A 16,873-nucleotide genomic window follows, 5' to 3' on the forward strand; every position below is an offset into this window, starting at 1 on the left:
TTTCTCTCTAATTTCTCATGACTGAAATATCTCCACTGTTTATGAATGTAAAAAATTACACCTAATACCAAAACAGCCAGTTGTCCCTCTGAAATAAAATCAAATACTTACTTTTCCCTATATATTGCCAAATCATAGAGTTGACTGTTTTATTTCAAAGTTGCCTCTTGTTTGGAGTCCAGCAACATACCTTCCATCCCCAAATGATGTTCCATTATCAGTGTGGTTTCTTTCTCATTTTAAGTTGTTCTTGAAGAACTTTCAAGCAAAGAAATGTTCAGAGCCTGTTAAGATAACCTTGTGAAATCCCAGGCCTCCAGGGGCAACGTCTGCTCATGAACTTATTACATGAGTAATTGGCAGTGTAACTTAGACCTTCCAAGACCATACACTTGATTTAATAATGAAACAAATTAATAAAAATAATGATACTCTCCTGAGAAAGCTTATTATGCATCTGTGCCATCAAAGTTAAGCAACTCCATTGTTTTACTATAGAATTAGGACATGTCATACCCCTGATGCTAGATCTTTCTCCCTCTCTCTGTTATTTTTTCAATGTAAAATGTCAGTCAGAAGAGCTTCACTTTGAGTTTTTATTTTTTCTTCTTGAGATTTTTCAGATGAATTTTGCTTCCTTAAATAGGGATTAAAATAATCTTTGGCAAGCCACCAGATAACCACATTTAACACAGCCTGGCCCCACTAACATTTCTCCCAGCCCCAGCAAGCAGACCCAGACCTGTACTGCTCCTTTTTCATCCTTTCCACATACATCGTTTTAGAGAGGTGCTCATTATAGGCTTCTACTTCAACCTTAGCCTCATAGCCCAGGTATTTGCCTTACAGATTCTGTTCCCTACAGGCCGGCAGCCACATCCAGACCCTAATGGGGTCTCAGAGTCTTCAGCATCGCAGCCGGGAGCAGCAACCATACGAAGGCAACATCAACAAAGTGACCATACAGCAGTTTCAGTCACCACTGCCTATCCAGATCCCTTCTTCACAGGCCCCCCGAGGACCTCAGCCTGGACGGTGCTTAATTCAAACGAAAGGGCAGAGGAGCATGGATGGGTATCCAGAGCAGGTGAGGAGTACATTTGTTATACTCAGTGAAGTCTTGGGAAATTAAAAAAAAAAAAAATCCATGGGTCACAGGCAGACTAATAAAATGAGTTAATTTTGGAATGAGACCACAGTGTTATTCTAAAATACTAAACAGATTAAAAAAAAAAAAAACCAAAAACAGCTGAGATGGAAAGCAGCTGATATAAAGTAGTATATTGTGAAGGGAAACCTATTTGGGCAAGAAAGACATATACTAAAAATATTTAGAAATTATGTAGAGTTTCACATGGAAATGATAGCCAGCCTCTTTTTTTAACTCCCCAAGTGATTCTATGATTTACCTAATGTTAAGAATCACTATATAGATACTTCAACAACTTTCCAGTTTAATATCATTAGTATTTAGAGGTTGTGAAAATTGAAGATTTGTGTCTATGTGTAGTCTGTGTGATGTGATGTGTGTGGTGGTGTATGCATATGTGTGTGTGCAGATGTTCACATCCTGTGCACACATGTGTGGAGGCCAGAAGAGAACAGTAGATGTCTTGCTAGTTTTTCCTACTTGTTTCCTTAAGAAGTCTCTCACAAACCCAGAACTGCCATTCTTTGTCAGGCTGGCTAACTAGTGAGCCCAGAGATGATCCTGTCTCCCACACAGACTCAGGACTGAGAATATGGTCATGCCCAGTCATCTACATGAGTGCTAAGGAATCAAATTCAGAAAAAAATCATGACTTCTCAGTTCCTCATGCTTACATGCCAAACACTCTTACTGGCTAGGCCATCTCCCCAGTCCCAAAGTGAATACAAACTGAATATTTTTAGAGGCTAATAATATATTGGTCTTTTCCTTACATACACAGTTGTAATTGAAGGCAGAATATATTTATATATGTAGAGCCTAGAGATACCAAAACAGAAGTGAGAAGGAAAAACATCACTGTAAAGCTTTGGATCTCCCCAAACTCTTTCGTGTATTAACTAATTTTATTTAATTGACAATTCTATAATCCCCATGTGTCAGTTTCTACTTCATTGACTAGATAACTGAGAGAAGTTAAGTGTCTTGGCTGTGGCCACACAGCAGTATAGAAGCTGAGCTGGAATCAGGACCCTGTGTTACATGTTGCAGCCTGCTGCTAGTAGCCCAGTACATGGATCAAAAGTAAGTTTATACAGAGAGAGTAAAGCAAATACACCCTACTGTCCATGCATTCCACCATGCAACTGCATGCAACTTAACAGAATCAACTTCTACTGTTCATGCATTCTAGCATGCACCTGAACACAATTTAACAGAAACGTCTGTCCATGCATCCTACCATTCACCTGCACACAACAGAACCAACTTCTGCTGTCCATGCATTCCACTGCACAACTGCATACAACTTAACAGAATCAACTTCTACTGTCCATGCATTCCACTGCGCAACTGCATGCAACTTAACAGAATCAACTTCTAGAATCAATTCTATTGAGTTACACACTTTGCCAAAATATGAATTATAAATTATAGCTGAAGCATTATACAGAACATGAGTTGATAAATTTCTGTGAGATATTTACAAATAGAAATGTGTTAATAAGGGATAGGGTTGGGTCTAAAGACTCTGAAGTTGTCTGAGTAAATCACACATATTCAAACCATTTGATACGTACTCTCTATCTTAATGAAATTATTTCCTTTTAATTTAACATCTATATTTTCTTAACATATATTAATTATACTTATTATTGGGGTTCAGTATGTAGCATGTTTCAGTACTATACTTATCTAGCAGGGCTCCCCTTTATCCATCACCCCCCTTCCATTTTCCAAACTAGCAATAACAGTTCCACATTCAGGTCAGCTTACCTTTTCCTAAGCTTCCATATGTGAGAAAGAACATTTGGTACTTGCCTTCTTTGTCTGGCTTCTTTCACTTAACATAATGCTGCAGGTGACAAGGTTTCATTCAGTCAGGTTGAATAACATTCCACTGTGTACCACATTTCCTCATCCACTGCAATAAACACAAAAGTGCAGGTGTGTCTTTGGCAGGCTGATTTCATTTCCTTTGGATATATGCCTAGAAGTGGAATAGCTGAACGTATGGTTGATGTTTAGATTTTTGAGAAATGTCATCCTGTTCTCCATAGTGATGTCCTTAATTATAGTCCCACCAACATTGTATGAGAGTTCCTTTCTCTCTACATCCTTGCCAACATTAGTTATTTTTGTTGATGTGTGTAACAGCTATTCTATCTAGAGTAAGATGATTTTTCATTGTAGTTTTGAAAAAAAAGCATAATCTAACTAGACAAGTCTTACCTAGCTTTTCTTCATGCAGCACCCAACATGCTGTGGCTTTCTTCAATGACTGCAGCAGCTAGAATCTGCACCTGAACTCTTGCATTCTCTTCCAGCAGCTGACAGCAGCTAATCTAAATAAATGTCTAGAGCCAGTCCCTCTGCCAACTGCTTTGTGTCCTCATACATTAGAGTATGAGAATGATTTCTTCCAGTGCAAACCAAAAACTCTTCCTCCTGGCCTGGTGTGACCACACCTCTTCTGCTCCTAACCTCTAACTATTAGAGTGACCCTGTGTTCTGACCTGGCTCCTTTCTATTATCTGTCTATACTTTCCCTAGGTGATCATACTGAGCTCCAGGCTTGATGATTTTAAATTGTATGTCTCTGGTCCTTGATTCTTGAGCTCCAGATATCTTTGCACTATTCTTGTTGGTTTCACCCATCTTCAGGAGCAGTACTGCAGGCAGTATATTATGCCATGTCATGCTCCATTGTGCACAGAGACACATGCTCATTTGTTTGAACCATTACTGATGGACATTGGGGTTGTTACTATCTTGGAGCTAGCATAAACACTTGTGTACACATTTATTGGTAGATAGATGTCGCGTCCGCCTTGACCAGCAAGGAAGACACAACCACCAGTTCTTCTTACAGCAGTTTATTCAGGCAACTTCAAGCTTCATCTCCCCCAAGCCTCGGGCGGGGATTCCTTATAAGCGCACTCACTCGCGCACTCACTCCGCCCAATCACTCCAGGCCACGCAACCCCTCCACACGAGCATCAGAAACCAATGAGCGGCAGAGATGGCAAACTCCTCCAAATATGGACTTGTTTGTCCCAAGCACTGAACTTCCGTCAGGCGCCATCTTTAGAGCTTGGCCAGGGGTACTCTCCCCATAGGCCTTGGCCATGCGGGCGGAGGGGCTCCCCACAGATAGACATTTTCATGATTTTTGGGTAGATTTGTGAGGGTGAAATTGCTATGTCAAAGGTAACTATATTTAGCATTTTGAAAAGGAACTGTCAACCTGTTTGGTAAAGTAGGTGCAACATCTAGTCATACCAATGAGGGTTCCGATTCCTCCACATCCATAACAATGAATTATCTGTCTCTTTTATTGTAGCCATCCTGTAAAGAAGTATCTCATTGACTTTGACTTACATATCTCTCATGATTAGAATTTCAAGTCATACCAAATGTTTGGTCCTGATTTCAGTTCCCACAGGAAGTATTTTAGTCCCATTTATAATTTGTTTTCTGGGTTTTTTTTTTAGTATAATGGCATCATATTTCATGTTTCAAAATAAGCAAGTTCTCTGAGATACATCAGCTAGGACACTTGGTTACAAAGGACAGAGTCTAGCGAGCCTTGAACAGAAAGAAATTGTTTGGTTCATACGCACAGAGGTTCCAGGAATAGGGAGTTTTGGGTCAGACCCAGTGCAGGCCAGCACAGTTCGCAGCTCCCCAGTAAGACCCAGTGTGGGCCAGCACAGTTCTCAGCTTCTCCTTCCAGGTCTGCCGCCTGACCAGAAGAAACATCTCCAGAAGCTCAAAAACCAGCAAGAATAAGATGGTCTTTCCTGGAAATGCTAACAGACATCTCACTACTCCCTTGGGATTCAGTCACCTGCCCATCCTAAAAACAAATACATTTTTGGGAGCACAGTACTGTAATTTACTGGCCGAACTGGGGAATAAGCAGGCCTTCAGAGTTTAAAAGGTAGCAACTGGAACAATAAGTGGGTCTCAAGCAGAAGAAATATGAATCTACAGAAATCTTTATAATATATTCTATTAAAATGTTTTTTAAAAAGAAAGAGAAAATGTTAGAAGAATGATTCAAAGTTACATTTCTGGGCTGAGGAGAAGGCTCTGATGAAAGGTGCTTGCTTACAAAAAAAATGCTGTTACTATAAACATGTATGTACAGTGTGTTTATTTGTCTTCGATTCTTTGGAAATATACCAAGAAAAGGGGTAAAAAAGAGAGAATGGTCACCAGGAAACCAGCTCATTATAACATCACCAGGTGTCTTTCTATGGTACTACTCCTTAACCCTGAATTATATCCCCAAAACGAATAGAAGAGGAAATGGGATGGAAGTTGAGTGATGAGAACGAGAGAAATGAAAGAGGAAAAAAAAGAGTGAGTGATGCCTTTTGCTCTGCAGCTGGGTTTTACAGCTCTCTGGGACCAGCTCAGAACACCTTATATAGGGCCTTGCTTATAACATCAGAATCCATTTGATATGAAGACCTTTGTAAGACTCATTGCTCTAATAAAAGTGAGATCAACACAGACCAGAAGTATCCAGTCAAACAAAGCAAGAGAAGTAGCCAAAAATAGTCTTATATTGACTGCCAGAATTTTTTCTTTCCTTCTTTCTTTCTTTCTTTTTTTTCTTTCTCTTTTATTCATTCTTTCTTTTTGAGGTAGGGTCTCACTGTCACCCAGGCTGTCCTGGAAACTCACTCTGGAGCCTCAAGGCTTGTTCAAACTTACAGAGACCTACTGTTTGGGCTTCTGGACTGCTGGCACTATGCCTGACTTAGAATTTTTCTTTTCTTTTCTTTCTTTCTTTCTTTTTTTTTTTTTTTTTGCAATCATTCTCTTAAAGTTGAAATATCATTTTTTACTAAATAGGTTACTTTTAAACCCCTGGGTCTGACCTTTTGTTGGACACCTCGTGTCCTGTCTACTAGACTTCTTTCATTTTAGACTTCCTGTAAGGCTTTCCTTCTTTTTGGACTTTGGCAGGTGGGTGAAAGTCGCTATGGGGAGAGGCATACTCTCTTAGGTGTGCTTTACGAGGCCCACCTGATCCACCTCACTTCAGCATGCCCAGGTCGCAACTGATGTTTGCTGGTCACATTTATAAGACCAATGTCATCTTTGTTGTTTCTGTTTATTGTTAAATATATATTGAGACAGTTCTTCAAATACTTGGCACATATGAAATCTGTTTTTCTTAGATTTTTAGCCCCTTCCAGATTTACAACAATATAAAGTAAACACAGTCATCACTATCCTGACAAAGAACAACTAGAAACTTCTCTAGTCAATTTAATGTCAATGACAGTTGCTGCATTGGTTTGTGGTTAAAGTGGTCTGAGGGCCAGAAATACCCACACCTCCATGTTTATTACATAAAATTTCATATTTGAAGATAGAATCCAATGTGGTAATAGTATTGAACATGTATATGTTATCTTTTTATTGACATATATGCACTGTACATAGTACTGTATTTTGTAAGGACACTTTCATACCAATATATGCTGTGCTTTAATCATGTTTCATGCCTATTCCCATTGCCTCCCACTTTTCACTCATCTCTCTTCCATTAGTCCCTTTTGTTCCCCTAGACAGTTTCACTTCCATGTTCATGTATAAAATCTAGAATTCATAAATGAGAGGAAACATTCAATATTAGTCTTTTTGAAACTGACAATATGATATTATGAAATTCATCTATGAGAAAATACAAAAGAAGAAATTTTACTTATAGAAGTTAGTTTCTTAAAATTTTCTTACTAATAAAGAATAACATGGGGGGGGAGGGAGGACATTATTTTTTATAATCATGGAAGTTGTTAATAAAAAATTGAAAAAAAAGAATAACAAAAAGGTAAAGTACTGTGTTGAATAAAACTAAAATAATCCCTCTAGCTGCATTGAACTCATACCCATAGACTATGAGTCATATAAATATAGCCTATTATGCATTGCAATTTCTACCACTCTAGCCACACTAATCTTAACAAATCAAGCTCAATTAAGGGAAAAGCTGCAAAAAGTATATCTTTAATATAAAAATACAGAAGAGTACTTTTGGTAATTGCATTTGCCAAGAGTTTATAAATTATTCCTCAATAAATCTACCTTGAAAATCACATCAGTGGATAAGATTTTGCCTTTGTGTTCTAAGTAAACCATATGATAATTAAATTCATGTTCACTTGTACAAAATAGGACAGTGAAGAAAGAACAGTCCCATTAAACAGTCAAACGTCATTCATCCAAAGTCCAGCAACTCCAGTTATAAGTGGAATTCTACTGCACCTTGAACTATTCAAGAGTAAAAACTAGGGGTACCTTGAAAATAAAAATACAGAGAGTAATTCAGATGTTTGGAATTAACAAATTAAGAGACCAAGCAAAAATGCTCATTAAAAAAAAAAAAAAAAAAGCATGAAGCATCTTAAAGCAAATGGGGGAGCTGGGGAGGTAGCTCAGTGAGTAAAGTGCTTGTGTGAGAACTTTAATTCAGATTCCCGGCATCCGCATAAAATCAAGGCATGGTGGCACATTCCTGTAGTCCCAGCACTGGGGAGGATCAGCATAGGTGGCTCCCTGGAGCTTGTTGGCTAAGCAGCCCAGTTGAATTGGTGAGCTTCAGATTTAGTGAGAGACTCTATCTCAAAAAATAAGATGGGGACTGGGGAGATTGCTCAGTGCTTAAAGGCTCGTGCTTGCAAAGTCGGGTTCAATTCCCGCATATCCACAGAAAGCCAGATGCACAAAGTGGTGCATACATCTGGAGTTCATTTGCATCACCAAGAGGTTCAGGAGCACCTGTACTCTCTCCCTTTCTCTCTCTCTCGCTCTCGCTCTCTTTCTCTCTCCCTCCTGCCCGCCCTCCCACTTTGGGCTAGCGAATAAATGAAAGTATTTATTTGTTTATTTATTTAAGAGAGGGGCAGAGAGAGAGAGAATGAGTGGGCATGCAAGGACCTCTAACTACTGCAAATAAACTTCAGATGCATGTGCCACCTTGTGCATCTTGCTTTACGTGGACACTGGGGAACTGAACCTGGGTCCTTTGCCTTTGCCAGCAAGTGCCTTAGCTGCTAAGCCATCTCTCCTGCCCAAAAATGTTTTTAAAAAAATAATGTGGACTGAAGAGATGGCTCAGGGGTTAAGGTGCTTACCTACAAAACCTAACAACCTGAGTTTTGATTCCCTAGTATCCATGTAAAGCCAGATGTACAGAGATGCATGCATCTGGAGTTTGTTTACAATGGCTGGAGTTCCTGGCGTGCCCATGATCTCTCTGTCTCTCTCTTACTTTCAAGTAAATAAAAAATAAATAACGTGAAAAGTAATTGAGAAAGACACCCAACATCAAGCTCTGGCCTTCACACTCAAATGCACACAAGTGCACCACACACCTGCATACAGGTGTGTCCACAAGCGAGTACACATACACTTGTGCACTGCACGCGCACAAGCAAAAGGAGAACAAATCAAATGTTTCCCTCATCTTTAAGAACTTTTCCATCACACAATTACTTGAATAAAAGATGCAGGGCTGGAGATATGGCTTAGCAGTCAAGCGCTTGCCTGTGAAGCCTTAGGACCCCGGTTCGAGGCTTGATTCTCCAGGCCCCACGTTAGCCAGATGCACAAGGGGCGCATGCATCTGGATTTCGTTTGCAGTGGCTGGAGGCCCTGGCGCGCCCACTCTCTCTCTATCACTCTCAAATAAATAAATAAATAATGAACAAAAATTTTTTTTAAAAAAAGATGCATACTAGTGTATTTCTGATGTTTTTCTCCTTTATCAGTCACTTGCCTCTGCCTTCTGGTTCCACAGTTCACCTCATTCCAGTATCTTTTAACATTTACTAATGTGAATCTTAAGTGGAAAATATTTAACTTTGATGGTTATTTGATTACCTTTTCATGTCTTTTTTTAACAGTTTTGTGTGAGGATAGAAAAGAACCCTGGGCTGGGGTTTAGCATCAGTGGTGGAATCAGTGGACAAGGAAACCCATTCAAACCTTCTGACAAGGTAAGGGATTTCCCTACTGACATCTTGGCTTTCAGAAATACTGTCTTCTGTGATGTAATGCTTAAATAGACTTGTAAATACTTTTTCTGTACTGACCTAGAAACACCATGGAGCCAATGAGAAGCATTTCAGTACAAAGAAAAAGCAATCCAGTATGGGGCTAGATAAATATGGCGAATAATAGATACTTAAGCATTCTGTCTGAAAGAAAACAGGTTTTATTATATTTTTAATATTTATTTATTGGAGAGAGAGAGAATTTGAGCATGCCAGGGCCTCTAGCTACTGAAAACAACTTCCATATGCATGTTCCCATTTTATGCATCTGGAATTACGTGGGTATTGGGGAATCAAACCCAGGCTGTCATGCTTTGTAAGCAAGTGCCTTTAACCACTGATTCATCTCTCCAACCCCTTGGGATTTTTTTACAATGGTCTTCTTGGGATTTTTTTGTTTGCTTTGATTTTACATATTACAAATAAAGCTCTATGGGCAATTCATAACAATGTTTTTTCCAAATGTTTATTTGTAAGTTTTTCATTTGTTATTTAGGAAAGTGTGTTCTCACAGTAACAAATGATGACACATCAGTGCTAGAGCAAGCTGACTGACTGTTCAACTCACCAGGCTTGTGAAGGATTTCATTAATAGAATTTCTTAAGTGAAAAACCACTGGAAACAATTTTTATGAGAAAAATGAAGTTCCCATTAGCAAGAATGGTCAGGTCCACCTCTCATGCACAACCCTGCTTGTTGGACCATGGAATCAATGTTTCTCTCCAAGTTCTACCTGGATCACTGCCCTATGGTCAGAATATCACCCATGCACACAGGATGCAACCATAAGCCCAGAATGGACCAAGTGACTTCCTAGATCAACAAACATTTGCCAGGAACTATGTAACCTGCCTTGATGCCACCAGTGTCTGATGATCTCATTCATGAATCCACGGAAATCTAGTGATAATTGAAATAATCTGCCTTCAGTCTCACAAATTAAACTGCCTAAATGGCATCATATCTTATTGAGATGACGAAGAAAGAGAAAAAAATACATTTGAATAAAACCTTTACAAGTTCTCGACTCACCTTTGCGTAACAGTCAGATCCAGATCCTTTAATAGTAACACTGTGCAAAAGCAGCCCACAGATCAACTTCCAATTATGAAAACTGCTCCAAAAAAAAAAAAAAAAGAAAGAAAAGAAAAAAGAAACTTATAGGCCCCTATCTAAAGGCTTCTGAAGCCTGAGAGAGAGCCTTTAATCCCACACTTTCCCAATCTTCTTCTCGGCCATTTCTGGATTCTTTCTGTCCTTTCTTTGCAAGGAAGGATGGAGAAGAGGTTGGGCTAAAAAGTAGAATGTTCACATGATTATGTGCATTAGGAAAGAACTAGATAAAAATTCCAGTGACCATAGATGGAAGGTCCTTTGGCCAATGTACGCGGGCAGCTATTTCTATGTATGGACTGTGTATGAAGCAAGAGAATACAAGTTAGAAATATTGACATATTTATGAAATTTACATTCTGAAATTATGTTGAGAATAACCATTGATTCAATAGAATTAAACTATTTGATATGTTAGTTTAATTTTAATGTTACTAATAAAAGTTCAAAATTATCAGAAACATTTGTATTTTTCTAAATCCTGAGTGATTATGTCTTACTAATATTGATTCCTCTATTTTATTTTTTATTAATGCATGTTCATTGAAAAGTGATGGCCTTCATCATGACATTTTCATTTATGTATACTATTTACTTTAACCATATGTGACAGGTCCACATTTTCTATCCCATTCCCCTCTCCCTACTCCTCCTAGTACCTTTTTCTTCCCTAAATATTTCCCCTTCTACTTTCATATCATGTATATTATTTATACAAGATAGATATAAACTCTAGATTCCATATATAAGAGAAAATATGAAATATTTATCTTTCTGACTCTGGCCTACTTTACTCATTATGATGATATCCAGTTCTACTCATTTTTCTGAAGATGACATAATTTCTTTTTTTTTAACTTTATTTTATTTTACTTATTTGAGAGAGAGAAGGAAGCAGATAGAGAATAGACATGCCAGGGCCTTCAGCCACTACAAACTCCAGAAGCATGCACTACCTTGTGTACTTGGCTTAGGTGGATCCTGGGGAATTGAACCTGGGTCCTTTGGCTTTGCAGGCAAGCGCCTTAACTGCTAAGCCATCCCTCCAGCCCCATAATTTCATTTTTTTTATTTATTTATTTGAGAGTGACAGAGAGAGAGAAAGAGACAGAGAGAGAGAGAGAGAGAGAGAGAGAGAGAGAGAGAGAGATTGAGAACGGGCACGCCAGGGCTTCCAGCCACTGCAAACGAACTCCAGAAGTGTGCGCCCCCTTGTGCATCTGGCTAACGTGGGTCCTGGGGAACCAAGCCTCGAACCGGGGTCCTTAGGCTTCACAGGCAAGCGCTTAACCACTAAGCCATCTCTCCAGCCCCGCCATAATTTCATTTTTATGGTGTGTGTATATCTGTGTATCTGTGTATATGTGTGTATTGTATGTATATGTGTAGCAATGGGTGCGTGTGTGATATAACATTCTCTTTATTCATTCAACTGATAATAGAAACATGGGCTGATTCAGCTACTGTGCATAGGGCTGCAATAAACATGGATGAGCTAGTATTTGTGTGGTATACAAAGATCCCATTGGTATAGTCCAAAGAGCGGTAGTTTTATTTTGAATGTTTTGATTGAGTGTTTTGATACTGATTTATACAAAGTCTGGACTAATTTATGTTCCTACTAACAATGTATAAGGGTTCCTTTCTCCCCACATACATGCTTGACTTCTTGTTGTTTATGCCTTAATGGATGTCATTCTGATAGGATGAGGTAGACACTCATTGTATATTGCTTTTAAATTATTTTATTGACAACTTCCATATGATGATAAAACATGATAATTCCTTCCTCTAACCCACTTTTCTGTTTAGAAATTCACTCTCCATCATATGCCCCCTCAATAACTCTCTCTTTTATTTTGTTGTCATCATTTTTTCATCCTATTATGAGGGCCTTATGTAGGTAGTACAAGACACTGTGAGGTCATGGATATCCAGGCCATTTCATGTCTGGAAGATCACATTGTAAGCAGTCCTATCCTTCCTTTGGCTCTTATAGTCTACAGGGAGGTTTTCAGCTCAGCCACAGCCTGGTTTCTGAGTGACTTTGCAGCCCAAGCATGTGAAGTCTTCAGCAGTAGGGTCTTACCATCTACTCCTGGTAGGAAAACAAAACCCTTGGCAATGGCTTATAATGTTTTGGGGTCATCACAGACCTCCCTGGTTAACAACTCACTGGAAGGTATAGTGTCTCTGGCACTGAAATTATTCTAGTAACAATCTTTGGATGCTGGATGTGCTCTTGTCCAAAAAAGTAGGTTTCCATATGGCTTATTAATACCATCTTAAATTTGGATTAACCCTTCCCCCACTATTTCTTTACTCAGTCTCTTCCCCTCACTTACACCATTCCACTTCCAGTAATCTGTTCATCTACTTACATATATACAATACCATCCCCTTAAGTCCTCTCTTCCCCATCTCTCTTAAAGCCCCTTTCTAGCTTACTGGGTTCTGCTACCAATTTTTACTCCAACTCTCATTCAAGTCTAAACATTTGTAGTTAGGATCCACATATGAGAAAGAACATGTGATGTTTGACTTTCCGGGCCTGGGTTACCTCAGTTAGTATAATTCTTCCCAGATCCATCTATTTCCCTGAAAATTTCCTAATTTCATTTTTCTTTACTGCTGTATAGAACTCTATTGTATAAATGTACCACATCTTCATTACACATTCATCTGTTGAGAGACAGCTAGGCTGGTTCCATTTCCTAGTTATTATGAATAGAGTAGAAATACACATGGTTGAGCAACTATCTCTAAGGTAGAAAAAGAGTCCTTAGAATATATCCCTAAGAGTGGTATAGCTGGGTCATATGGTAGATCTATTTTTAGCTGCCTCAGGAACCACCACACTGATTTCCACAATGGCTGGACCAGTCTACATTCCCACCAACAGTGTAGAAGGGTTCCTCTTTTTCTGCATCCTTGCCAGTATTTATTGTCATTTGTTTTCTTGATGATAGCCATTTTGACAGAATTAAGATGGAATCTCAAAGTACTTTAAATTTAAATTTCCCCAATGGCTAAGAATGTCGAACAGCTTTTAGATGTTTATAGGCTATCTGGATTTCTTCCTTCCTTCCTTCCTTCCTTCCTTCCTTCCTTCCTTCCTTCCTTCCTTCCTTCCTTCCTTCCTTTCTTTCTTTTTTTATTTCTTTCTTTCTTTCAGAACTCTCTATTTAGTTCCATAGCCCATTTGTAATTGGGTTGTTTCATTTATTATTATTTAGTGTTTTGAGTTCCTTGTATATGCTAGATATTAATCCTCTGTCAGATGTATAGCTGGAAAAGATTTTCTTCCATTCTGTAGGTTGACTCTTTGCTCAACTCACAGTGTCCTTTGCTGCACAAAAACTTTTTTAGGGGCTGTAGAGATTGCTTAGTGGTTAAGACTTTTTCTTGGGAAGCCTAAGGACCCAGGTTTGATTCTGCAGTACCCACATAAGCCAAATTCACAAACTGGCTCATGCATTTGGAGTTTGTTTGCAATGGCTAAAGGCCCTGGCACACCCATTCTCTCTCTCTCTCTCTCTCTCTCTTTCTCTCTCCCTCTCTCTCTCCCTCCCTCCCTATTTCTTAAATAAATAAAATATTTTTGAATATATTTATTTATTTATTTATTTGAGAGAAGGAAAGAGGCAGAGAGAGAGAAAGAGAGAGGGAGAGAATGAACACACCAGTGTCTCCAGCTGCTACCCTATAAATCAGGAAATGTCAAAGGCAACAATAGTCAACAAAGAAAAAAAAATACAGCTCATTTGAGAGTGGTAAAGCTAACCAAAAATATATCAATCAAATCTAACACATAACCTGACCTGACATGGAAGGTGAGATTAGCATTTCCAGTTCAGGCCTAACTTTGTATTTAGCTTTGTATAAATAGGCCCTGTAACCTTTTGGGATGGCTTCTAATCTCACGTATGTTGAGTGTCCACCTCAGTCCCTCTCTGTTGCACTATGGACTTGGTTAGACTGCTTGGGTCACTCAATCTGGTGTTCGGACTGGCTATGCAGGATGCTGTGTGGCTGGAGGTGGTTCTCTGGTGGTTCACAGTGGTTTGGGGAAGGGAAGCTATGCAGAGTACTTAGAGTTGTACCTGAGCTGCTTAGCTGGTCCCATTTGTGTTCTCCTTCAGCAGCTGCTCAGCTAATCGCTGCTGTCTTCCCCCTCAGGTTCCTTTACTTTGCAAGGAGGCTGGTGTGAGTGGAAAACCCTTTTACCTGGCTTCTGCTTCTATGGCTAAGAGCCAGGCAGCCACACAGACCAGTGCCATGGAAAAAGCTAGTTCCTGCTGCTTGCCTGCTTGCTAGAAGCTCTAGGTCTCTTCTGTTTCTCTGCTGAGGTTGATAATTCCTTATACACCTTCATGTTTTGGAAGAAGAGTATATTTTACTGTTTTTCCACTTATTTTCCCTCCCAGGCTGTTTTGATGTGACTACTATACTGCCATGTTACCTGGAAGTCCCAACTGTAGGGTTTTTTTTATGTATTTATTCATTTTCAAGCAGAAAGAGAGAAAATATTAAGGAGAGAGAAGGAATGAGCACACCAGAGCCTCTTGCCACTGTAAAGGAAATCCAGATGTATGTGCCACTCTATGCATCTGGATTTACATGGGTGCTAGGGAATCAACCCAGGCTGTCAGGTTTGAAAGCAAGTGCCTTTAATTGCTAAACCACCTCTTCAGCCCCTCATTGTAGTTTGGATTTATATTTCCATAATGGCTAATAATGTTAACTATTTTGCATAATTTTTATTGGCTACTTATACTTCATCTTTTCAGAGCTATTTGTCCACTCATTGTTGGGACATTAGTATTTATATTTCTGAGTTCTTTATATGCTACAGATGTTCATCCCTCAGAAATAGAACTAGCAACAGATTTATTTATTTATTTATTTATTTATTTATTTATTTATTTAGGTACTATGGGACAAGGTCTCACTCTAGCTAAGCCTGACCTGGAACTCCATAATTTTCCTACTTTGGCTTCCTGAGTGCTGAGATTAGAGGCATGAGCCACCACACCTGGCTAGATTTTCTACAATGTGTGGCAGTCTTTGCTCTATATTGTTTATTTTGCTGCATTGCTTTTCAATTTCCTGCAACTCCATTTGTCAAGTCCTGGTTTTACTACTTAACTTTGCCCATATTTCTACTTTGAAGTGCTTCCCTCTGCTTTCCTCTAACAGTGTCAGAGTGTCAGGTCTTACATTAAGGTCTTTGATCTAGTTTTAGACTGAATTTGTGAAATGTGAGAGATGTGGATCTAGTTTCTTTCTTCTTCATGTGATTACCAGTTATTCCAGCATGAAGTTTTGAAGAGACTGTCATGAGGCAGTGTCAAAACACAGGTATCTGTAGCAACATTGTTTATGTCTCATTTTTGTCTGGTTTCATACGCATTATGCAAATTCTTTCAATAAAAAGTTAATGAACTGAACATTCTTAGGATAGCTAAAATTCAACATACATGTTTTTCTATCCTTTTTCATCAGAATGTAAACTTTTCCACTCTTATTTCTGGAAAGAACAAGATAATATTTTTAAATTAAGAATTAATAGGGACTGAATAGATGCTTCAGTGCTTAAAGATGCTTCCTTATGGGCTGAAGAGATGGCCTAGCAGTTAAGCACTTGCCTATGGAGCCTAAGGACCCTGGTTTGAGGCTCAATTCCCTAGGACCTACATTAGCCAGATGCATAAGGGGGCGCAAGTGTCTGGAGTTCGTTTGCACTGGCTGGAGGCCCCAGAATACCCATTCTCTCTCTTTCTCTCTCTCTCTCTCTCTATCTCTATCTCTATCTCCTTCTCTCTCTGTCTCTAACTCTCTCTGTCTGTCGCTCTCAAATAAATAAATAAAAATAAAAACAAAACAAAAGTTTAAGAAAAAAAGATGCTTCCTTACAAAGCCTAATGGCCCAGGTTCAATTCCTCAGTATCCACATGAAGCTAGCATCTGGAGTTAGTTTGCAGTGGCAAGAGGGCCCTGACCACTCATTCATTCTCTCTCTCTTTCTTTGAAAACAAATAAATAAATAATATTTTAAAATTAAGGCTTGACAGATAGCTAATTAGCCAATATGCTAGAATATTGTTTTATCTCTGCTGTTTTCAACTGTAAGGCTTGAGATGTGAGGCTTTAAGATAATTTCCTATGATTCAATAGCAAGGCTTGAGATGTGAGGTTTTAAGATAATTTCCTATGATTTTTCCACTGTGGTGGCTATGCATACCTTATAACTATTTGTTTACTTCTCATTTGCATCATTTTGGTGACTCTAGTAAGAATTAACTGTCTGTGATCTTCTAATTTGCTCTTTTGGCTAAATGTTGCAGATACTTTTAATTGTATAATGTGTTAATTGAAATATTTTTCCCTCAAAGTCTTTTTTCTTTGCCTTATTACACTCCAAAACAGTTCATAGTCTAAAGAGTGAATCTCCAGTATCACAGAATTGATGGAAGCAACCAGAACTTCCAGATCTATAGAGAACAGCCCAACTTATTGACTACTTTTGGTGGCAAT

The 16,873-nt window shown here is 38.8% G+C and overlaps 1 protein-coding gene across 15 annotated transcripts in view; it reads left to right on the plus strand.

Moving 5' to 3' along the window:
- Positions 1-16,873, plus strand: part of Lrrc7 (leucine rich repeat containing 7) — a 468,470-nt gene that overhangs the window by 408,396 nt on the left and 43,201 nt on the right. For all 15 annotated transcript variants that reach the window (XM_045138031.1, XM_045138025.1, XM_045138023.1 and 12 more), the window contains 2 exons: positions 866-1,087; positions 9,073-9,165. In XM_045138031.1, coding sequence (XP_044993966.1) covers positions 866-1,087; positions 9,073-9,165 — 315 coding nt within the window. The remainder of the gene's footprint in view (positions 1-865; positions 1,088-9,072; positions 9,166-16,873) is intronic.

This window comes from Jaculus jaculus, chromosome 19 (assembly GCF_020740685.1).
Source record: "Jaculus jaculus isolate mJacJac1 chromosome 19, mJacJac1.mat.Y.cur, whole genome shotgun sequence".
Classification (NCBI taxonomy): Eukaryota; Metazoa; Chordata; class Mammalia; order Rodentia; family Dipodidae; genus Jaculus; species Jaculus jaculus.